The 25,051-nt window shown below is 40.9% G+C and overlaps 1 protein-coding gene across 1 annotated transcript in view; it reads right to left on the reverse strand.

Annotated features, from left to right (window-relative positions):
• Nucleotides 1-25,051, reverse strand: part of LIPC (lipase C, hepatic type) — a 66,232-nt gene that overhangs the window by 2,316 nt on the left and 38,865 nt on the right. The window contains exons 2-8 of the mRNA XM_038420707.2: nt 21,352-21,539; nt 19,109-19,288; nt 16,281-16,398; nt 12,803-13,036; nt 11,034-11,276; nt 4,914-5,034; nt 3,220-3,438 (exon numbers count right to left, since the gene is read on the reverse strand). Of these exons, the coding sequence (XP_038276635.2) occupies nt 3,220-3,438; nt 4,914-5,034; nt 11,034-11,276; nt 12,803-13,036; nt 16,281-16,398; nt 19,109-19,288; nt 21,352-21,539 (1,303 nt within the window). The remainder of the gene's footprint in view (nt 1-3,219; nt 3,439-4,913; nt 5,035-11,033; nt 11,277-12,802; nt 13,037-16,280; nt 16,399-19,108; nt 19,289-21,351; nt 21,540-25,051) is intronic.

The raw sequence follows: 25,051 nt of genomic DNA on the forward strand, positions 1-25,051 counted from the left end.
TTAAGAAGCATTATTGAAAAAGCATTCATTGACATGTGTCCCACTCTTCTACACAAAAGGAAAATCTACCACATGAAACCATCACAAACAAATGTTTCAAATGATTAAAATGGGTAAAATGTGGATATGAAAATATAGTTAACAGTTTGTTCAAGTGCCTGGGAAAGTGGAAGACTAATTAAAACATATGGATTGTTTTTTCTAGTATTTTAAAATCTAAAATTCCCAATATGCTAATGATTAAATTCATGCAGTTTGGTCTCTCCAAGGGAGTTTTAGTAAATGATTTAAATACACCCCTACATTTCTTTCAAAGAGAGATTTACCCTTGAGTATTCCTTGTACTTCATTTTAGAAATACCTAGTAAGCTTTCACTCACCCCAAAGCACAATTTCAGCAACGGTGTTTAAGTTTCTATGAAATCTAGAATTTCATTGGAAGAGAATAGCACCTCATCAGCCCCTATTATAACATCCTCAGCACCAAAATCCAGTTCCACTTACCCAACGACTTTTGGCATTGTTTTCTGTATCTAAAACATCTACAAAGTTTTGTGGTGCCAACCCCCACATCCCTCAGCCTTATCTACTCCAGTGGGAATCCCTAGGCAGCACACGAGTATTGTAATTCTTGTGAACTATTTTGAGAGTCCTCTTGCAGCACATTATTAACACACACAACAGTGTCAGGGAAGAACCTTCCTCTTTAGGAAACAATTTCAAACAGAGCACACACATGTTCCTTTCACATTTTGTAAACATTTTCTTAAACTAGCAAAGCTCCGGTTGGACCATGTCTCTCTCATGCCCAATGCGTCTTACTCTCCAATTTGATCCTGCAGCAAACTTAGCTAAGTTAATACTGGTCCGTTATCATTTTCATACCAACATGAGATGTCATAAACTCAGGATTAATACTCTATGGCAGGATCAAGTCAGAGATGCTGTTCTGTGAGGAGGAAAATATTTATAAAACAAATGCTTTGAGTAAGAGCAAAAGGAGCACAAAGATATTGGTCAAGTAAATGTATAATTTTTTTCTTCAGATTTGAAGCACTATGTAAATTTCTCTAAGTCACTCTTTCAAATCAGCACCAGGGAACTATGGCTCTGCAGATGGTAGGGGTGCCCTTAATGATCTGCAATAGATATTATTGGTGGCTGTGAGGTCTTTCCTGAGCTCTTTGGAGCAAGACCAATATAATTGTCTCTTCAGGGTTGAAGCTTTCTGCAAAGTAGGACAATTTGTTCTCATTTAACCTTAATTAAAATGGCTACTTCTCAGGAGGTTAAAGCAGTGGCAGTCATTACAAACATTTCTGGCTGCAATTTTCCTTTTTTTTTTAATAGACAAACCATTTCACAAATATAAGTACTGATGTTACTGGTACTGTAGTGGTCTGTCTATGGGGGATGATGTAATAGCTCTTGAAAACCATGAAATCTCACCTTGCATTTAGAAGTTTTTACTCAAGAAAATCTAACTCCTAGCAAACAGAATGCAATGCAATGCAATGCAATTTTACAGTTCGCCTGACAAAATTAATCACTTCATCTACAGCACCAGAAAAATGACAGCATAGCGTGCAAGAGTGACTGCCAAACATTGGCAGCGATCAATGTTATGTATGGCGCTTGTCCTCTCCAGTATCTCTGTATGTGTATACTTAACCCACCATGGAAATTCCACTAACACGCTATCCAGCTGTGCAGGGGCCTCCACATAAGTTTTGATACTGCACACATAGTAGTAGTTGCAGCTCATCTGTCAGAGACTGGACCAGGGCAAAAGAAACTGAGAAAATATACCAAGTTTATCAGAAAACAGACTTCTTGTGTTAAATTAATGTAATCAATAATCAGCTGGGAGACTGAATAGTTCTGAAATCTGCTTCTTCCTCTGTTGCCCTTCTGAGCATGATGTAAGACACCCTGGCTTTTCTCTGGGGGGGAGTTATTGTTGGGGCAGGTGATGGGGGGGAAGGGGGGAAATTGTCTTTATAAAGCTACCATTCATTAACAATGTGTGCTTTTTCAAAGATATTGTGTGGTCCCTAAGGACTCTGACAGGTACATTCTACGTTTAAAAAAAAAAGAAAAGAAAAAGAAAAGCAAGCTGCCTTTGGTCATCAATTGTATTAGGGAAAATCTTCACTGCAGAGTTAACTTAGGTTCTTACTTTCATGTTGTCTCTAATTCTCTCTCACATAAAACCCTCTCACCAGAGTTTGTGGTGCTTAAAACCAGGGCTAGTTGACCAAGATGGGGGCATATGCTAGGACTCAAGCACCACTTTCACTTGAGCTAGTGGCCCCCCCTACTTTGTAATGAGCTTGCAGATGAAACCACTAAAGTGTTGATAGGTCTCAAAGGCCTTCCCACAATTCCTCCATGTGCCTGGAAGGCCAGACAAGTTCTCCTAATTTCCCCAGTTCATTGGCAAACAGTCAGAGAGCAGCTCATATTCCTGCCGCATAAAGCACCATGGGACATGCCCCCAGAAGTCCTGACTCCCACGGGTACATGCTTGCACTAGGGAGGACTGCATGACTTTGCAGAGTGGCTGCTCATGCCTTGGCTAGGCTAACACAGGTGATTGCCCCAGTTAACTGCAGTGAAGACGTACCCATAGTGCTCAAAGCTTGTTGTTAGGTGGGTTGTGACCTCCAAAGAGTTCAGCTGGTAAAGAGGCTGCTGTCAGAGTACAGGAGTCCACATATAGCAATCAATTATCTAAAAAGTTCAGTTTCAGGCCTACAAATATCTTGTGATTTTTTTTCAGGCCTGGACATATCTAAAGGTGCACGTTAATCCTTGAATTCAGCTCTATTTTGAATCAGAACTGGATTTATGATACAGCTATGTCACCCTCCTCATAGTTGACATACACAAAATATGAGCAGACCAAAGACTGCTTCTTCTATACGTAGCCAGTGAAAACCAAGCCCCCTCCCCGCACCTTCCATTGCTACAAAGCAGTTTGTAAGTTCTTTTATGTCTCCCTATCTCACCCACTGATGTATTTAAACTCATCTGGGAGACAGACAAGTTTGATGGACAGGCACAGTTGGTGGTGTTTAGTGAATTGGAGTAAAGTGAGGTTTATTTTCTTTGCATATCTCAAAAGTTGTAGTCTTAGTTATTTCACATCTGATAATTCAAGATCTATACCCACACTGCTCCTTAATTATTCCAAAAAGTGATTTCTATAACACCTACTTTTGCTGTGTTTCTCCTGCTTTGACTCTTATTGTCTTTATAATAAGTCCTGGTCGACGGTTGCCCTTTGTCCAGGGGATGATAGTTTGAACTGTGTCCCAGATATTTTCCCAAACTGCAGTTCCTTCCCATTTGAATTTGATCATCATTAGCTCACCAATGTCGATGTCCAGAGTGATGAGAAAGGAATAGGTTTTATTTCCTGTAATGCCTTCAACACTGTAAAAGCAAAACCACCAACAGTGATCTGGATACTGAAATGTGCTTTGTGTGAATGATAGTTTCTGGATTATAGGTCTATCTATGGTTTCCATATGAAGAGGTAGAGCAGATGACACTAATATCTAAACAACACTTGAAGAAACTGTTTTTCTTTCTGCATGTTTTAACTGTAAACAATCTTGCAAGATTCTACAGCAGTGGTGCATTTACTATTAAAATAAAGTTGTACTCTTCCCACTTACAAACTGGTCAGTATATTAGCTACTGAGCTACTGATGACATTATTTGTTCTTTGTATTGAAGTAGTTCCTAGGAGTCCCAATCACAGACCAGGACCCCAGTGTGCTAGGCACTGTACAAACACAGAACAAAAAGAGAGTCCCTGCCTCAAAGTCCTTACTTGACGGACTTAATTTTTATTATTATTGTCCATATATGTAGGGATCAAAGTGGGTGGGAGCAGTTCCCCTCCATTGCTAAAATCAGAAGGAGTTTCCCTTCTCCTTGGTCTGTGGGAATCACAGCTCCTCCAGGGATGGTGAAGTGTGAGAAGTTGACAAACCGGGGAGATTGAAATGGGAGGAGCCTGGCCTATTTGTGGAGCAGCAGCAACTCCTGACAGGAGAAGAAAATATTTCCCAAAATGGAGTCCTTCTGTGCCTCTTCTTCACTACAAGAAGGTCTTTCCCACCAGCAGCCTCCAACTCCCTCTCCCTCTAGGTGGAAAAACAGTAAATACAGAACACCCAGATTTTGCAGAAAATCCCTCATTAGAAATGTCCCTAAACTTGTCTAAACTGCGGGAAATTACACCAGATGTTTCAGTGTTTCTCCAGGAAGGACCTCCCAAGTTCCCATTTGCTTTTACATCAATCCAGATTCTCTGTAATAGTCGAGTCTAAAAGACACATAGCAATGGAAGTGGGGTGTGTCCTTCACTTCACTCCATGCACAAACGCTCTATCAGCTGTGGTTAGCTGGCTATGGGCCTGGTTGGAGAGGAACCTTTTGGGATATATTCTTCTCTTCTCCTTCCTGCATGCTGTCACCATAAGAACATACTGTAAAGTATCTCTGTATGTTGCTTGGCTCATGACAACAGCCACCATTACCAGTGAACCTTCCATTCTAGTTAAATTGCCTTTTAACTGCACAAAATAGACCCAGCATTCTACAACTGCTCATCCTGGGATGGACTGAACTTGACTGGATAGGATGCCGTACTCAACGTTCAAGAAAACTTCTAAGATTGACTAGTTCATTTTATAGTGACTTTTCATACCAAGACTTGCATGAACATTGTAAAAGGTTGTTGGTTTTTTTGGCATGATTTCCAGTTACTCTATCAAAGACTGTACTAAACCAGGCAATTCAGAACAAATTATGCATATTTATTATATGTGAGCCTGTATTAGAAAATGTGGAATCATTTTTCACCACCGTAAAATAGGGACTTTGTGTCTAATACTCACAGCATGATGGGGAGATTTTCAGCATCTTCTTTAGTGCCTGTCAGAGAGACAGTAAAAGTTGGCTCTACCTGCTTCTCTTGAATTTCATTGATGAAGTGTATCTTGAATTGGTAATGGTAAACTGCACAGGAGAAGAAATTGCAAGGTGAGTCATGGTCATGCAGGCAGCATACTCATGTGATAGCAGAAGCTTGCAGTTCAGAGCAGACACTTGAAAATTGTTTCCCTTTTATTTATTTTATTAAATGCATTGGTCACCATTAAAAAGTCAGCAGTTGTCAATCATTGCCAAACAGCATTAGCCAACAGGTTTTTGGATCCACACTGCTCTCTTTAGTGGTGTGATGTAGGGGAAATGTGTGGGGGGAGTTTTCTGTGGGAAATCTTTCTTTCAGATTTCATAAGATTTAATTCTGAGAATTTCTGATGTGTCTCACACAGAGTAAGCAGACAGTTTCTGGTCTGACTTCCCTGGATTCTGTACAGCTGTATAGATAGAAATCATTCTGTGGACTGGGAAGGGCAGTGGAGTAGTCACGTGGATTGAGAACTCTCTTCTGGATGTCAGCCTTGCTCACTGTGATCTGCTGGAACATCTCCCAGCAAAACAGATGACTGTTCTTGATGGCATAACGATACATTGTGATTAACATGTATCTGTTCACAATATGACTTTGTTCAACACATTGAAAGAAGAAATGTCATCACTGCTTTGAGCTTTGATGGGTTCTAGAAGAAGAGGATTTGGGAAAGTCTTTGAACTGAAAAAGTGCTGCAGTTGTGGAGAAGAGTGGCTGAGATATCATCAGTGTAAATGTCATATGTAGTTTTCACATGTAGCAAATTGCAGAAAATCATTGTCTGACTGTGTGTGTAAATTGTGCCATACAGCTTTGAATGCCCAACTTTATCTATCCTCTGCCCGGTCAGCCTGTCGGAAGTAATGGTAACAGAAGTAGTTTAATTTACTGTGGAAAAGCCATTATCCGCTGATGAAAGCATTCATATAATACTGTCTATCAGAGGATTTCTGATCAAGATGACTCTCTGTCTGCCCCTAATACATCAACTGGCTTTAAGTTAAGAAATGTAACAGTGATGAGTTGTTGATATGCCCCATAACACTGAGCCCTATGGGCAAACACTCCTTCCTTCAGCAGGCCCACCCCTCCAGGCTGGGGCTTGGAAGGGGATAGTATAGGTCTGCTAATGTCAGTCTTACTGATCCTGTGTGCTTTGGGGGAATTTTCCTTGGCACTTTGCCATTTCTATGTGGCCCCTGTATGCTGCTTGGAGCAGCACCTAGAGCAGGGGTGGGCAAACTTTTGGCCCGAGGGCCACATCTGGGTATGGAAATTTTATGGTGGGCCATAAATGCTCACTAAATTGGGGATTGTGAGGAGGGAGTGAGGGTTTTGGCTGGGTGCGGATTCTGGGGTGGGGCTGGGGATGAGAGGTTGTGGGTGCAGAAGGATGCTCTGGGCTGGGACCAAGGGGTTTGGAGGGTGGGAGGGGGAATCAGGGCTGGGGCAGGGGTGCAGGCGCCAGGTGTTGCTTACCTCAAGCAGCTCCCAGAAGCAGCGGCATGTCCTCTCTCCGGCTCCTATGCAGAGGCATGGCCAGGTGGCTCTGCGTGCTGTCTCGTCTGCAGGTGCTACCTCTGCAACTCTCATTGGCCACAATTGCTGACCAATGGGAGCTGCGGGGGCAGTGTGCAGAGCCCCCTGGCTGGCTCTATGCATAGCATGGAGGGGGGACTTGCTGCTGCTTCCGGGATCTGTGTGGAGCCCCGGCATGCGCAGAGCGGGGCAAGCCCCTGACTCCACTCCCTGGCTGGAGCTTGAGTGCTGAGTTAAAATGTCTAAAGGGCTGGATGCAGCCCCTGGGCCATAGTTTGCCCTCCCCAACCGAGAGGTGGATAGAATGGGTCCCTTGGTTGGTTTGGCTAAGTATCCAAACCCATCCATCCAATAAACACCAAATCTATCATTTTAAAAATAGGTTTTAACCTACTGACACTGTACATCAGACCATACCGATCAGACTGCACCTCTTACAAATGCTGTGCTCATAATCATGTAAAATTAAAGCTGGGCCTGCACTGATCTTGGAGACTTGGGAAGGAGATTCATGTTATGAATATATATTTCTAATATATTTCTGCAAAAGCTAAAGGCAAAAACCCTTTCACTGTCCCCACAGGATGAAGGTTGTTTTTTTCTAGCCATCTGCTGGATAAGACCTGTAACAGATGTCCTGACTAATTTGGGGCATTCACGCCTCCAGGGCACATTTAGCAAGAGTTAGATGTTTATCCTGCTCTCCTGGTCAAATTACAGATCAGGTAATTACATGCTATTATCCAATCCTGCCTGATAGTTATTATGGAAAGGTAGGTTTCAGAGTAGCAGTTGTGTTAGTCTGTATTCGCAAAAAGAAAAGGAGTACTTGTGGCACCTTAGAGACTAACAAATTTATTTGAGCATAAGCTTTCATGAGCCACAAGTACTCCCTTTCTTTTTATGGAAAGGTATTCACTCCCCCCCCTTAAAACTGATGTGTAGCGTCACTTGCACAGAATGGCTGCAGTTCAGTAGCAAGTGAGTGACCCCCTACGTACATACATGCGGTCTGTATAACACACTGACCTTTCAGGATGAAAGGCGCTATTATAAACGTGTTATCGTCTTACAACTGCTATCTTTTTAATGAAACCAGGTCAGCTTTCTCTCCAGGATATACTGTCATTAACTTGAAGAATAGAATGTCCAGTTTCATAAAGAAACTAAGATTATGAGGAAGTACAACACTGAGCTTCTTAATTATTTGCTGTCTGAGTTTTTCACATGATCTTTAGAGCATTCTTGGGAAAGTATTTCAGGATCACTTGATACAGATTCTTACACAGTTGTTGGACTGTTTTGCAGCTACTATGAAAGAAAACTCTTGTTAAGGCATTGACCTTTTGGTATCCCAAAGGTCTGTGAGAATGGCTTTTTCTTTTTTTTCACATCAGGAATAGTTCCAGGAACTGAACTGCAGTATGTCTTTAAAAGTGAAATTCAAGTTCTTGGGAACAACAGAGTTAAGGCTCATGGTAAGAAAAGAGTTCCAGATGCCAGTAAGAAAGCAGTACCAATGATCTTATCTTTTGCCAAGATACATTTGTCAGTAGATTCCTTACCGTAAAAGCAGTGTTTAATCATGGATCCTGAAGGTGATCTTACTATGCTGACCCAAAATAAATTTTTGCTTTGAAGAACAAGTGAAGAGTGACTGCTTAGGGGCTCCTAAAATGTCAAAATATATTTTGAGCAGTGTGATGGGGCAACCAGTGTAAGGAGTTAATAGAGCCCTAGAATGGCTGTGGCAAAAAGCAGCCAATAGCAGAGGAGCGGCCAATCAAGGCCCAGCAAGCCCATATAAAAAGAGCCTCAGTCAAGAGCAGGGCTATAGCTGCCTGGAGCTTGAGGAGGGAGCATTGTGTTTGGAGTAGGCTACAATCCTGTAGCATCTCAGACAAAGCAATGCAGGCAGGCACCTGGGGAGAAGAGAGAGAGAGCTCCAGATGGGCTGCTGAGACTGAGGAAGTGGCCTAGGGAAATGTAGTAGTGATAGTAGAAGCAAAGGACTGCAGTAAGTGATTGTAATTCAGAGGTCCCTGGGCTGGAACCCAGAGCAGTGAGCAGGCCTGGGTCCCTCCTACTTGCCATTCGTAGCAGGCGAGACGTAGCAGGACAATTGACTGCAGTCACCACTGGGGAAGTGGTTAGACTAGGAACTAAACTCCCCCAGAAGGGGGGGAACATGGATAGTCACATGGCTAGGGGACTGAGCCATGAATAGGATACAGTGGCTCCTGATGCTGTGAGAGGGTTGCAGGTGGACTGTGGTGAAGGAGTGATGGGGTGCAGACCACAGATGGGGTGTTGGCCTCGAGCTAATCCCCAGAACGACCAGGAGGAGACACCTGTCCAGTGGTGAGTGATGTGCTCCATGATAATTAGCTTCCCACATAATTAAAAATAAAATGTCAACTTTTTTCTGTTTTCATATGGATTAAATCCAGTCCAATCTGAATAGCTGAGACAGAGCTGTGCATGTAGCCTCCCCATTTGGAGTAAATACCATGCATTTTAAACTAGGATTAGAGGAAGGGTTTCCAAAAATCTTTCAAAAGAACCCAAATGTGTGAAAGTATTACATTGAATTACACATTGAGCACCGAGGACATCATACTGCAAAGTATAAGCAGCAAAACTCAGTAGTTCTGTACATAAGCAGAGCTTGTTCTAGGGATGTGCAAACTATGTGGGTGTCCCCTTTCCCTGTGGCAACCTCTCAGCATCCACAGTGGTGACAATAAATAGCTTATTTCTGAAAAGAGGGAGAAGGACTGAACACATTGCCTCCTTCAGACAATTTTCATGCTCTCTTTAACAGCATGTGAGACCGTCTTGGGCCAGACTGGCGCTGGCACGCGTTGCATGTGTGGAGTCCCAGCAGAATCTCCTGCAGCATAGGCTTTCCCCTGCAATTCCCACGCTGCCGGATGCTCTGTGATGCAGGCTACAGCCCTGAGGACAGAGAGACGTTCTCTCCTCTGACCTCAGTGCTCTCCTGCCTCTTTCTTTTTAGTTCCCATGAGCTTGGAGCTAGCAAGTGGTGGCAGCAGCAGCAGGAGAAAGGGGAGGAGCTGTCGAGTGGGGGGGGGGAGAGAGGAGCCTGTTCCTGGCTCCTCCTCCTACATCCTCCCCAGTCTGCCAGCCTCTGCCTTTCCTTCCCCTCTTTTACTCTGTCTGCCCCGGACTATCCAATGCCCTTTCACCTCCACACAGCTGTGGGGGTCAGGAATGGGAGGGTGTGTGTCTGCCACCTGCAGTTAAGTCATCTTAATTACTGTAAGAACTATTTGTAGGAAATGACCTGGGCTGGAGGACTCAGTCCTGATTTCCAGAGGTAATTGGATGCCACCAAAGACCTTGGGGGTGATTAAAAGAGGTGTGTTGTTTACTTTACTATTTCAAACTCTCACCCAATGCCCATCTAAACTACAAAAGCAATTGTCAATGGACATGGTTACAGCACAATAGCTCTGGGACATGGTTAAACCTGATTCTGTCTTACAGTGTAGATGGGCTCTTACTGTGTTTCCAAATAATGCTAATGACTTGGACTATCCAACTTTTAGCACTGTTTGGGAACATGGGGCTCAGCTACACTACAAGATGGGACTATGTATTCACTGTATTGTAACTCAGTGGTTCGTAACCTCTTCCATTCCAGGACCTCCCTTATTGATAGCAATATAGAAAGGTTATGGTGGCTTTGAACCCCTGATACCTGTTCCCAACCCCTTTGGAGGTCTCGGTCCCAAAGCTGAGAACTCATGTTGTACTTAGTATGTAACCAGGTCCCTTGACAATTTTTATAGTGCAGATAGGCCTCTATTCCGTAATTCTCTATCATAATTAATCTCTATTTCCACCCCCCCAATAGTAATTGGTGTAATTATGTATGTGTTTTCTCTCCAAATTCAAATAGTGAGCTGTTATAGTGCTCCTGACAAAGTGATTAAATGAAGATAACACTAGAATTCCAGTAGCTTCATTTTAGTTCTACAATTCCATCCTATAAAAACCCACACTATTCTGTTCTGTCTTCTGTTTGAAAAGTAATAATTTGTGTAGTTATAGACTATAGACTAATTACAGATAAAATTTGTACCACAGTCAGAATGGGAGGTCTTACAGGTCTCCCTGAGCAATTATGGGGTTTTTTTTTTGGCTTGGCTGGCAGCCTGCATATGCCATACCAATTGTTCGGTTTGAGTTAGCTATAAGAAAATTCTGCAGCTCAGGACCTGAGCAGCTTAGAAGCCAAGAATCCACAGTTACTGTGTGATACGCATGCAACTTACTTCTCCCATTAAAATATTAAGAGAACTCTTGATGGAATGGCTGGGGGGAAAAGCCCACTAGGATTCATAACTATCTGGACAAACTGATTTTTACCTAGTGATTTTATCACTTAGGCAAATGACTTAACAAGATCCAAAAACCTAGTTAATTCTCTCACTTCACTTTCTAGTTGGGCTCCTTAGCAAGTGTACCTACTAACCTTTGAAAGGCGCATGTGCTCGTGTTTTCAAAAAGAGCCGTCTGTTTCTCTGGAGCCTCTCCTTTCTGATGTTGTAGCCCAGGGTGTTGCAACGGTTCTTCCTACAACTGAGGCACATTCCTTTGTCAAAGGTGTGAATGTCATTGCACCAGTAGGCCATGCTTTGCTTATCATCATGCAGTAGAGAGTCAATGAACAGATGAACCGACCTCTCATGTGCACATTTCACTGTCTGAGTGATCCCTGGAAAATATAATAGCAAAGCCCTTGACATTCCCGTGCCCCCACTTCCCATGCCAGTTACAAAGCAGTGTAGTAAGCTGCCATGTAAATCTTATTGATCCTTCTCAACACATCATATTTACTACTAAATCCTATCAGTTAGACAATCCCCGCAGAGACGCATGTAGAATTCTTAATTCTATCTAGGAGCATCCAAACACTATCTGACTGAGCTGGCAAATGTATCAGGAATTAATGTGTACAAAATGAAACAGATTGTAAACATCCTCTTCTTTAATAAAATTGTTCAGACTACAGGTACCCGAATGCAATGCCCCATCTTGGCTGTTCCATATGGAACATAGCATGTTGGTATCTTTTTAGTCTTTTCAGACTTCACTTCATATTAAAGAGGACAGCCACTGTGGGCTGCATTGCAGAACGCTGTGCGGCACTTTGGCTGTTCCTGTAATACCTGGCATGTCGTACACCTATTTAAGTGACTAACCTCCCTGATGAATCATATTTGCAGCTGCTGTTGTTCAATAGGAATAACATGAATGCATTATTCCCACAGTAAATTGTTGAGAAACAAGCCTGACACTAGGGTACTTATTCTTCATACTGCTATCAACAGCCTTCAATTTAAAAGTAATTTTTAACAGTCTTTTCCCTTAGTATTACAGTTTTAGATCTTATTTTCCTCTCTCTGTGGTTAATATATACCATGGTAGACTACGAAAACACATCCTCACTCATGAGCTTCCTAATTCATAGCTGCTAAAGCCAGATATGGGCTATCTAATAGCTTTATTTCTTGGTATTGTGAGAACAGCTGAAAATGTTTTGGAATGTGGTATGCTGGGCATCTACCCTGTTCTGGTGTTTCAGCAAATCATTCTAATTGTCACTCTGCATGAGTACCTTATCTTCTGGCAGTATATTGCAGCAGTTACAAACTCCTTCAGGGGCATCTCTGTACATTTACGTTGAGCTACACTAGGACAGAGCTTCTATATATAAAACTTAGATTGTTACTTGTCTAATTGGCAATAAGGTCCTAGAGAGAGAGTGAGCAAGTTTGTCCACTTTGCAGGGTAGTATCTGAGGGTCGTGAGGGTAGCAAGGGGGGAGATAATTCGGGGAGGCAAGTAGTACAGCACTGAATTTTATTTGATTTTAAATAACTAATTGCATTGTAAATGTATCTGTCTTAATTAGGGTAAACTCTCCTCTTGCCTCAGTACTCAAAATAAGTATCCTTGGACTCATTCCAAATTGGTTGATAGTAGGATGCTTTTGTCCTAATTTTCAGAGGTGCTAAGTGCCCAGAGCTCTCACTCAAGTCAATGCCAACTGTGGGTGCTTAGAACATCTTAAAAATCAGGTAATCAATTTCTAGCTAAGAAAAGCTCCCTTTACAGTATGTTGTTTATATTGGGTGATACTTTAGGCTATTTAATTGTATACAGACATTTAAAAGTTTCTCAGAGCTGCTGTCAGTCAGATTGCAATGCTTCCTTGACATGACAAAAAGCATTTCTTACCAGTGATTCCATACTGTGCAATGTGATTATACACATGCATGATGTGGCAGCCAGGTTGAAAGGTGCCTCCATTGGGATAAAAGTCAAAATGCGCCACTGGCTGCTTGATCCCTACGCTGAGACCCATGTGCTGTTGAGTAAATGTATGAATTGCATCTACAAAGTTTGCATCATCTGGAGATAAACGGTCTGTTGGTGACATTCCTTCAAACAAAGGACCAGCGGGGTCAAGGCCTACAATAAATGCAAATAATCTGTTTGAAAGTTACAGTAGATTTGTTTTACCAAAAGAAGTTATGAAATTAATACCATAAAACTGAGAAAAACACATGACTGCCCAGATTTTTAGTGGCGGCTTGCCTTCTTTATGCTAAGAAACAAGACTAGGGACAAAAAGGCCACCAGTAGGGGGAACACAACTACACCCAAAGAGTTAAAAGCAAATATAGACACTAACAAACAGTAATTGCTATATATACAAGGACACTAGCCTGAAGAGATAGATGTGTTTGTTGTAGACAAGCCGTGTTCACTGCCGCTAGGTCTGCTTGGGTGGTGTTTACTTAATTTTGGTTTTTAAATCCTCTAGAGGTCACACCTGGCAGAGGCCCTATTGCAGACAGGTGTTCCACATTAAGCTTGACTTTTACCTTACATTTGGGATCTGAGACTTCATAATGTTTAGTTTGTTTATAGAAAGGTGTCTGGTGTCTGGTTAGCTATTTTTATTCAGAATGATTCTCCACCATCAAATGACTGTACTTCAAGGCTAATAATTATCCCTCTTTAGAAAAAATATTCCAGCCTTGAAGTGTTAGATTTAGTTTATTAAATATTTTTCCAAGGTGCCTATCACCTTACTTTCTGAGGGCTATTGAAGAACTAATTTTTTTTAAAGTCCCATGTACATTTTTTAGCTGCTTTTCTGTGTCTAGAGGGCTACTCTGGGCCAGACACTGCTTGGATAGTCCTGCTAATCCCCTTGTCTAATGGGAGCAGAATTGGCACATGTGTATTAAAAGTAAAGTTGGCTATAACGAATGTGTAGCCAATTTTTGTAGATATTTTCCATTCAGTGTTCAGTTAATGGAGATTATTGTTGTAAGCTTATTTCAGTGCTACTGAAGAATATACTTAATTATAATTAGAAATAATGTATTTTAATTATTTTAAGCATTTTCTCACTTGCTCACCCTTAAAGGGTAAAGGGTATATTGAGGATTCCTGCTAGGTATGACCAAACTACTTAGGATAAAATAAGAAGCACTCTGAACCTTTGCCCAGAACTTGAACCATACTTGAGTGGAATCCTTTGGTTGATGCTTGTGGAACTCAGCACTTCCTTGGTTTGGACTAAGGCTGGAAGATGGTGTACAGTAATATTACAAGAAAGATCCTTACTGTAATTCTTCCAATTCAGAACACGTAAGTACTGGATATCCTAAGATTCTGTGCTTAGAAGAATTTCAGCCTAGTTTCTACACCAGTGGGAGAAGCTTCCAAACTGAATCTAGTTCCCATTAGAGCATAAACTTTTTGCAATGAGAAATTTGCTGCTTTTTCCAACCAAAACCTAAATAAAAGCTTAAGTGCTAAATTCTGCTTCTTTGTTGCAAGTGGAGTTCATATGGCTTTTCTGATGAGGCCTGCTTTTGCACCACTAAAGTCAATGGGAATTTTGTCAGAGACTTCAGTGGAAGCAGGATCAAGGCTCTAATTACCATTCCACTGCAGAAAATGAGTAACTTCAATAAAATGTACATTAGAAGGAGATTGAACCGGCAATCAAGGCACAACTAGTCCAAAATGGACTATTTCACGGCTCTAAAAATACAATTGCATTTTTTTTTTTATTGTCAGAGCCCTTGCACAGGCATTGGCCAGCCAAGAAAAAGTACAGTGGTTACAGTTAAGAGAAATATTTTCAGAAGGGTGCACTTTGCCTTTAAATATCAAGCATTTGGCAGACTCTAAATGTGCTTCTCTTCCATTTATATCACCACTCATTACAGCTTCTGTCAAAGAAAAAGAATCATGTGGTGAACTGAGAAAATACATTTGGACGCTGTGGTATTCTTCGTACAGATCTGTAGAAGGCTGGCAGTGCCTGAGACACCCCGCCCTCTGAGCAGGTGTTAACCCTTTCCCAGCAATATCCAGTGAGTTCTGCTGGCTCACTGAAGGCAATGGTTTATTTTGACACCTGGTATAAGGGAGGTAGGAGCAGTTCTTCAGGAATAGAGAATATAGGGTGTAGAATGAGCAGGCCTGAGGTAGGAATCCTGAGAGCTGTCACGCCTGGGGCAAAGGCATGAGTTGAACTTTATCTTATCTCCTATTCCTTTGTTAAACAGGCAAACCCCAGGAAGGGTTTATGTTTGGACTCTAGATATTGTGTGGACTTTGGTTTTGATCAGGTTGGAGAAGGCAAATAAGTAAGAAGATTCATAAGTAGGACCCTGTGTAAATCTTTTTTTTTTTTTTTAAAGAAAATTCACCATAGCAGAAATGGCAAAGTATTTGAATTTCACAGAGTTTGCAGGAAATAAATTTTACAACTGAAATTAATCAATTTTGAGGATGGAATGAATTGTACAACTAATGTTAGTCAATTACAAGGACTGAATGAATTTCACATGTAAATGTAGTCAGTTTCAAGGACAAATACTTAAGAGATCACAGTTTGGAGGCATTTTCATGATTTCCATGCCCTCCATGAAATCTTTATCTACACAGAGCCTCACTCATAAGACCTAATAATCAGAAGAGTTTTGCTCTAGGATTCACCTTAGGACCTGTAGTGGATGTCCTGCAAACTGTAACATATATGGAGCTTGAGGCTGTAGACTTTACTTTTTGCTCCCTCATAGTGGTGGGCCTGAACAAAACACTGGATTTAAACATATTTGTTTTGGGGATCCAGTTCCAAATGATGGGTGTCTGGCTTATCTCTGTTCAGCACTATGTTATACAAAACAATGGGCCTTTCTTTAAAGACACGAATATCTGCAATAATTATATAACTACTAAAATATGCCCATAGAGAACAATATCTGCAGATCTTTCAGTTTTTGACCCCACATACGAGTAAATTTTCACACTTGCATAGTTCCATTGAGTTCATCAGGACTATTCAAGTGTACAAAGTTGCATACATGTCTAAGTATTTTCAGAATCAGGACCTCAGTGTGTGTGTAAAAATCTGGAATAATTATATTAGAAAAGGAGACCAGTACAAACGTAAATTTATTTAGCACACTGCATCATAGGACTCCTGAAATAAATTAATTACAAGAAAACCTTTGAAAATCCAGTGAAAATATCAGTTATATACTCACACAATCAGTGAAGATAAGATTGCTCATTTTTAAAAAATTATAGTTCTAATGTAAGCTGTAACATAAGGCTGTTAAGTATCAGTACACTTGAGCAATGAAGCCAGCTGGCTGTTCTATTAAAGCTATAAATATTTTTTTACCTGTAATTCTTCCAATCTTGTTTGTGCCACTAATGTAACTGCCAGCAAACCCTGAAACATGAGCTCCTAGGCTGTACCCAATTAGATGAACATTGCTTCTGGAAAATTGAACAGATTCCTGGAAGACATCAGCAGTTTGATTTAGGTGCATAAAAAATGAAAAATAAACTGTTAATTGCTGTCTAAGAATTCCCATTGGTTACAACACAAGCCAGTTTGTATTTTGATACCAATGATCAAATGAGGTGCTTAGGTCACGAAAGGCATTTGCTGGTTTTAACTTCATTTAACTTCTACTGGACATGTGCCTACTTCAGGAAACTGCCATACAATTAGACACTGTTGCTCACATACTCTGCTCAGGTAGCCCCTGGGTAGAAATAGCAGGGGTTTGTTGATATTCATTAGAAATGTTGCAGGTGTTGTATTATCTGTATCTGCAGTATTCTGCTTTTCAATTGCTGGATGTGTGTTAAATACAGTGTAAAACAATCCTTTACCTATAATGTCCCGTCACCTCATACTGAGACACTGATGCATATTGCAAGCAAAGTTTCACAGCACTTCTCATCAGAAATGTAAAGTAATACATCAGTGTCATTTCTTGGACTAATTTGTACAACTGGGTATCTGATCTGAAACAAGCCTACTGAAGTAGAATGTCCTTGGGCTCATCACTCTTCCTACTCAATACTGCATATATCTTAGCTCTCTCACTTACACTCTGAGGCACAAGAATTTTCTGAGTTGGAAAGAAAAATGTGGTATTTGTGTCTCTTACAGAAATATCCAAACCTTTCAGGGTGGACTTTACCGGACGTCATGTTATTCTGCTACATTTCTCAACCTCCACTAGAGAGAAGTATTTAGAGGGAAAATAGTAAATTCTTGTGAAAGGTGATTCTCAGAAATGACACCTGAGAAATCTGCAATTAATAATTTTCTTAACAGACGTTGCTAAACGAGAAATGATGCCTCCTAAACTCCTCGACTAAGAACTCTAAGATTGGCTTTCTTTTGTATTTTCAATTAAAACACGTACACCTCTGAAATATTTGATACCTCCACTGTGGCCATTTCAGGTGTTCACATCTGGCTCTAAGCAGTTGGACACGCATCAGAAAGACACTTCTGGAGGGTGGAAAGGAAAATTCTCATTGCTAAGTGGACTGGGGGTAGTTTTTGTTGTTCTTTCATTAGTTTCAACACAATTGTGTTTTGTTAGCACTGTTTACTTTATGAACACTTTCTCTCAAGTGAATTTAATCTCCCTCTCAATGGAATGTAAAGCTGTGAAAGGTGACAACCAATGTAAATCTTGGGGGGACACAGCATAAAGGAATCCACCCATGCTGCCACAGCAATGTGCCCAGAATCACTTCTTCAGCCCCATGCTGTAGTCAGTCCTTGGTTTGTCTGCTGAGACAGCTAGCAAGTATGATAGTCAGTGATGTCTCTGATGTGCCACCTCTCCTCTGGAAATTGCACTAAGTCCACTCACTTGTCTCACATAGATCACTAACCAGCTATCAAAATATCACTTCAGGTCACTGCCACCATGACCCAATTTGAACAAGAGCAAAGGTTACTTTTAATCTCACAAAGTAGAAGGGTGACACCAGTTATCTTCCTGCCCTCTGTGGCATAATGTCCACTCTCCATAGGTATCAGGGGGTAGCTGTGTTAGTCTGTATCCACAAAAACAACGAGGAGTCCGGTGGCACCTTAAAGGCTAACAGATTTATTTGAGCATAAGCTTTTGTGGGTAAAAAACCCACTTCAGATGCATGGAGTCACACACACTCCGATGAAGTGAGCTGTAGCTCACGAAAGCTTATGCTTAAATAAATTTGTTAGTCTCTAAGGTGCCACAAGTACTCCTTTTCTTTTTGTGTGTGTGTGCACGTGCGTGCGTGCACGCGCTAAATATGGCGCTGCCTAAAGCACCTAATTTTTATGGGTAGCTCTTGTTCTGTCATTCTTCACTCCCCCATCAGCTGAAATATCATCATCGCGCTCCTCCATCACCATCATGGCAAAAGCAGTAGCTGGTAGCCATCAGACCAGTGCAGCTCTGGCATGGCTGCCTGCCACAGCTAGGACAGCTTTGAAGCACATGTGTCTGCCTCTGTGAGGGTGCTCCTTCTTTAACTGAAACCAGGCGCAGTGGCCAATGCTGGGAGTCATCACATTAGCACAGCTCAGGCCTTGCTGCTGCTTTCACAGCAGCTGAGTCCACTTTGGGGAGGGCCTGAGGGGACCAAAGTGCTTAGTGCCAGCTGTGGAGAACTGAAGCAAAGACTTGTCCAAGATCACCCTTGAAGTCTGTGGCAGAGATGGAAACTGAAGCCAAAACACCTCAGCCCCTGTCCAGTGAAGCCCATTCTTCTTGCAAATGATGCTCATGCAAAACCAGGCTCTGAAAATGCTCTTTCATTCCTCCCTGCTTTCATCGACCACCATCAGTTTAAGTGTTTTGAACTTGAGCTTTATTATCCAGTACAGGTCTATAACTCAGACAAACAGCTTCCTGCAGAAGTGCTAACAGAACAAAGAAAATTACAGTAGCATGAAATGATCACATCTCTAAAGTAATATCAAATGTTTTAATAAACAGAAAGCCACTTGCTGTCTCTCTTGTACAATAAAATTTTTATGAAGTCATCTTAAAGTTTATGAAAGAAATTTGTTTGTGCATTGCAATGAAAGAACGTAAGTGAGTGAAGCAGATCACATTAAAAACATAACTTCGAACTACGGTAAAAGCATAAACAAAAGGAGAAAATAGCTCTTGCTCAAAGAAACACATTTTGATTTGCGGCTCTTACCTCCAGCCATTCCAGGAACCCTGCTATCTCTTGTCCTATATTGCGTGTATTCTGTGCTGCTATAGGGTAATGCTGGTGAGCAAGTGTAAGCCAGTCTGCAATAATCACATTTGTTTGTTTATGCTGAGATTTCAGGGCTGCTACCATCTTCCAGATCCACCCTTCTAACATTCCATCTACCTGTAAAAAAGGGTTGAGGGGGGGAAGAACCTCTTTACCAAGTACATTCCTATGCAATTCCTGACAACTAATTGCATGAAAATGAGCATATGTGAGCAAGGAGGATTATTTAGTAGTCATCAGGTTTTGTATATCACTTCTGAGGATGATGAACAAATGTTTGCATATAGTAGTAAGATCAGAAGGATAAAACAAACTCAAGAGCCAATATCAAAAGCATTCAACTTTTGGGACTTTTGACATGGGCCCTTGTCAATGAACAGGTGCCACCATATGTACTCTCTCTTCCAGGGATAACTGAGTAATTTCTCAGATTTCATTTTCCAGCAGCTACCCTCCAAAAATCCTAGGTACAGGGAATGGGATAGGTGTGGTGGTGAAAGATTGCTGGGCATCTAGAGTCCCAGACTTCTGATTTTCTAGAAGATTCCATCAATCATTTTGAAATCTGTCCTGCCCCGTTTTTGTTCTTGTTGTGCGCATGCATGTGTGCGTGCTCTCTCTCTCTCTCTCTCTCTCTCTCTTTTTTTTTTTTTAAAGGTCTGATCATGAAGCCTGTATTCGCCTGAGGAGTCCCATTTAATTCAATCGGTCATAAATTCCTAATGCTTTTTTGATTGTAAGAATCCTTAGTTTCTATCAAATCTAATACAGCCAAATTTTCTAATTGCTGAAGCTGTCAGAATTAAGTTAAACTAATTGAATACATTCCCTTCGCTGGGGCACATACAGGCTTCTAAATCTCTTCTCCACTGAGCCTCTAACAGAGTTTGAGAATCCATGTTTAAATTTAGCTTAAGCACGGCGTTCCAACTTAGGTCCTGATCCCTCTCATGCTGAAGTTAAGAAGTTTTGTCACTGACTTCAGTAGGAATAGGATCAGGCCTATTGTTTGCTCAATGCGGACAATGTTTGAATAAGGTCCCCCAGTTTGGTTAAAGACCCAGAGTAAAATGTTGGCTCCACTGAAGTTGATGGGAGTTTTGCCATTGACCTCAATGAGGCCAAGATTTCAACCTCATTGTAGACAGGGTCCAAATAAAAGCTCTTGAATTTACATGTCTGTACCTGATATGGGGAACTTCACTTGAGTTTTACAAAACTGGAACTGTTAACCAGGATGCAGAACAAGTTGAAACCCTGGTTCACTGTGTCCTAACTTCTGATATGGTGTTCCTTTTCCAATTTCCAATTGCATCATCATTTTCCATTTCATTACAAAGAGCTCAATGGGAATTCGGAAGAGAGTTGTTTATCTTTTATTCCCTTACATTTTTGTTTGGGGTCCTTTACTGAAATAATTTTAGTGGTGCATTCTCCATCCCTATTCATCTGTAGCTCCTACTAATGCCAAAAGGTATTACATCCATGTACTTGGGGGCAATGCCCTATAAAGTTTTCTGTGATAAAAGATTTGCTCAGACAGTTTTGTCCACCTTTGCTAGTAAGTGTGGCTTCTATAAGATTCTGCTTTGAATGTCTGTTAAATGAACATTTTTTTAAACTGAAGAGCTAATCAAAATTCACTGCAGACTAGAACAGCTGTTGGAACTGGCTTTTTAATTTTTTTTTTAACTTGGAACCAGTTCAGTGGTTATTTATTGCTGTTCAAGGCTCCATTTTCAGCTGAAAGTGTTTATAGAGAATTTCTCTTCAAGGTGTGTGTGAAAGAGATGTGGGGAGATTTTGAGCACTTCTTTTCAATAACAATCTGGAAATATCTGTTAGCAAATAGAACAGAAATGAAATCAGTACTTGAGCCTTTAGAGACATAGCACATTAATTCAGCTACTTGTTCAGGCTCTACTGGCTTTAAACCAGGGAATATGAAAATAATCTCTAACACAGGTTTCCTCTATGAGAGGTTGATATTCTGTCTCCGAATTCAATGGGAGTAACAGACTCTGGACTACTTCAAGATACGTTTCCTACTAAGGAAATATGCAGTCATTCTTTTCCTAACCTTTCCTTGGAAGATACTTTGGTAGTAACATAATAAGAAGGGAAGTAGGTCAGATCAAATGCATCTTGAATTAAAAAGAAAATAATGTGAAGTTTCATACCGACCATCCATGGACTATCATCACCAGAGGAAGAGAGGCATTGAAACTGCATTTGTCAAGAGTTTCCAGCTGATCAAAGAAAATCAGGCAGCCTTCTTCAGTTGTGTCTGTATACAGTCGAAATTTGGTTGCTGAGCTGTGTTGATTTTTCTTTATTCTAATGTGCTGATGCTGTGACCCCAGTACCTCTGAAATGAAATTTATATAACATACCTAATAACAAGGAATACAAAACCTGCAAAGACTATTTACGCAGCACAGCTTAAAATACATGGATGAATAAAGATATTTTTAAAAAAATACACTTCTATTGAGTGAAATGTTGCGTAATACAATCCGTTAATAACTAGGCAAAAGCTGCAAAGCTTGGTCAAAAGCTGACCTTTTTCAAAGTTTGATGCTGTTTGAATCTGAGGTTTGGTTTGAGCCCATCTCTCTCAATAACTGAAATTACACAGGAAATATGGGCCTTATAATTATGGTGCATGATACAATATCTACCATAAGGATAAGGTACAGTTGTTGTGACTCTACAACATTATTATATGCATAGCCAATAACATAGTAACTCTTCAGGGGACATATAACTAAAATGTATGTGCTAGTAGATGCAAAGCAAGTAGCAGTATGCTAAAGCAACCATTTAATACAAGCCTATATAATTCTGTTTAGGGTTTTGGGTGACCTCGGAAGCCATTAGAGCAGATCTCAAGTGATTTGTCTCTAGAAAGTCAAGATAAAAATTTCTTGTATAGGTTGTGGTACATGTACTTTCTGATAACATACCCTTGTAGGAGATATAAGAGAATATTCTCAAAGCACCTAGGTGACTTAAGCTCCTCCATCCCAGTTTCAAAAGAGACTTAGGAGCCTAACTGCCTGAGTCTCTCTTGAAAATGGGACTTGGGGTAAAATTTTCAAAAGCCCCTTTCACATTCTGTGTCACTTTACAGTAGAGTATTTCCATTACTTGATCATTGCATATGTGGCAAGAAGTTCAGGTCCTTATGGGACCTCGAAGGGGTGACTCTCCTGGTTGTGATGTTTCCCTAATAAGGGGAAGAAGCATCCTTCTTCACTAGGCATTAGTACCAGGACGGTTCCAGGGGATGCTTAGATCCCGGCAAACTCCTCTCCCAGCTGCAGGAAGAGCAGAGGCCAGCTGGATCCTACTGACTCACTTAAGGAAGGTGCAATTTTTTTTTCATTAAAAGGACTTGTAAAGAATGTCATTCTCCCCTGCCCCCCCCCCCATCTCAGTGTTGGGAGGAGAGATGTTAGTTGGATCAGCAGGTATGATAACCAGCTCCCGTAAGGGAAAGGCAGGGGATGAATCATAAAATTGTAGGACTGGAAGGGACCTCAAGAGGTCATCTAGTCCAGTCCCCTGCACTCAAGAATGCACTCCTGCACCACTAAGCATTATCTAGGCTATCCCTGGCAGGTGTTTGTCTAACCTGCTCTTAAAAAATCTCCAATGACAGAAATTCTACAACCTCCCTAGGCAATTTATTCCAGTGCTTAAGCACCTTGACAGTTCGAAAGTTTTTCCGAATGTCCAGCCTAAACTGCCCTTGCTGCAATTTTAGCCCATTGCTTCTTGTCCTATCCTCAGAGGTTAAGGAGAACAATTTTTCTCCCTCCTCCTCGTAACAATCTTGTATGTCCTTGGAAATTATTATCATGTCCCCTCTCAGTCTTCTCTTTTCCAGACTAAACACATTTTTTTTCAATCCTCCCTCATAGGTAATGTTTTCTAGACCTTTAATTATTTTTGTTGCTCTTCTCTGGATTTTCTCCAATTTGTCCACATCTTTCCTGAAATGTGGCGCCTAGAACTGGACACAATACTCCAGTTGAGGCCTAATCATGAGCAAATACCTGGAAATATCAGAGCTGGGCCTCTCCTACCTTGGGTTCTCTGTCTCCTATTGGCCAGCCAAGATGGAGCTGAGAAGCTATTTGGCCCTGATGCATCTCTCTTCCATCAATTTAAACCCTTCTTGTGCATTTGGGGACCCCTTGCATCTTTAGCTGCCCAGTACTTCCTCCTTGTTGTAGTAGTATAGTGAGCTATCAGGATGCCGTGGGTCTTACCAATCTCCTGTTTTTGGTGTCAGGAAGGAATTTTACACTATTTATTTATTTTCTGCCTTCTTGATCTCATCGTGGAGGTCCAGTTAGGTTAAAAAGGGTACAAATTGGAAGTTTAATATTAGGAGATTTCGAGGAACTAAACATTCATTCGAGCTTATGTCCACTGTCCAGCATGGGATAAAGGCTAAGAGAAGTAAATGAGACTTGGGATTTTGCTGATGGACCTTGTGCTTGTAGGAAGAAGGGGAGCCCTTCACAGACTGAGGTTCCATTGATATCCTCTATCCCTGCTCCCTGGGTGGGTGGTTTCAAAAAGAAGCTGAGTCCTGGGATAGGCTGAAGAGGGGGAGGCTCCTCTGGATAAGAATCTGGGTTGGTTTGTAGGGGAATGGGATTCACAGTCAGTAAAGTGCTTTTAGGTTCTTGGATGAAAGCTACTTAATACATGCAAAATATACCATTGTATTAGAAATGTTTCTGTGTGTAGTTCATCTCCCAAAAGTGAGCATTATTAAAGTGATGTTTGAGAATATCAATGCTCATGACTTTTATGCCTACGGACATTTTTCAGAAACCATGTTTTCTTGATATACTGTCCTATCTCTAGAATACATCCACCTCTGATGTTCTAGTTATAAATGGTTTCAGAGTAGCAGCCGTGTTAGTCTGTATTCGCAAAAAGAAAAGGAGTACTTATGGCACCTTAGAGACTAACAAATTTATTAGAGCATAAGCTTTCGTGAGCTACAGCTCACTTCATTGGATGCATTTGGTGGAAAAACAACCAAATGCATCCGATGAAGTGAGCTGTAGCTCACGAAAGCTTATGCTCTAATAAATTTGTAAGTCTCTAGTTATAAATGTAACCACAGGTTCTGATGACACTAACTGAGTCAATTCAATACATTGCAAGAGGCTTTTGATAAATGTACAGAGTTGGCTTTTATTCTGGAAACATGCATAGCAATGGGACTACTCACATGCAATATTGGGGTTTTATATTACGCAATACATAGCACATTATTCACATCTGATTTCTCTGTCTTTAGATCAGACTGTAACATTGTTAATCTTGTTATAAGCATCCCATTCAACATTACATTTTAGGAATCTAAAATTTGATACAAATAATATATTTTAATTGGCTGTCAAGCTAATTATGTCTTTGGCATGGCAGTAAAGCTCCCAAAACTGCATTACTGTAGTGAGAAGCCGCTTTCTCTTTCTGTCATTAATTAGCATATATTCACTTTTGTAACAGCAAGTCACTCCAGACAGTGTAGTATGTTTCACAGGTAAGAAAATCCAATTCAGCCATTTAAAGGGGGATAAAGTTAATAAAGCTGAAGTGTTGTAACACTCAGCTTCAGTAATGCAGTATGTCATATTTTTCTTTAAAAATCAATTTGACCATTATAGCTATTTAGAACTTAGCTTGATCATTTCTTTTTCACAACATACAGTCATGAGTTGCTGAATTTATATGTGAGGCCTTTGGTTTCAGAGAACAGCAATATTAGGAAAAGATAAAGCCACAGCAAACCGGGAGACAGTTTAAAGAAGCAGATATGCTTAACCATGACTCACTTTAAGGAGCTGTGAA

Source organism: Dermochelys coriacea, chromosome 10, assembly GCF_009764565.3.
Source record: "Dermochelys coriacea isolate rDerCor1 chromosome 10, rDerCor1.pri.v4, whole genome shotgun sequence".
Lineage (NCBI taxonomy): Eukaryota > Metazoa > Chordata > Testudines > Dermochelyidae > Dermochelys > Dermochelys coriacea.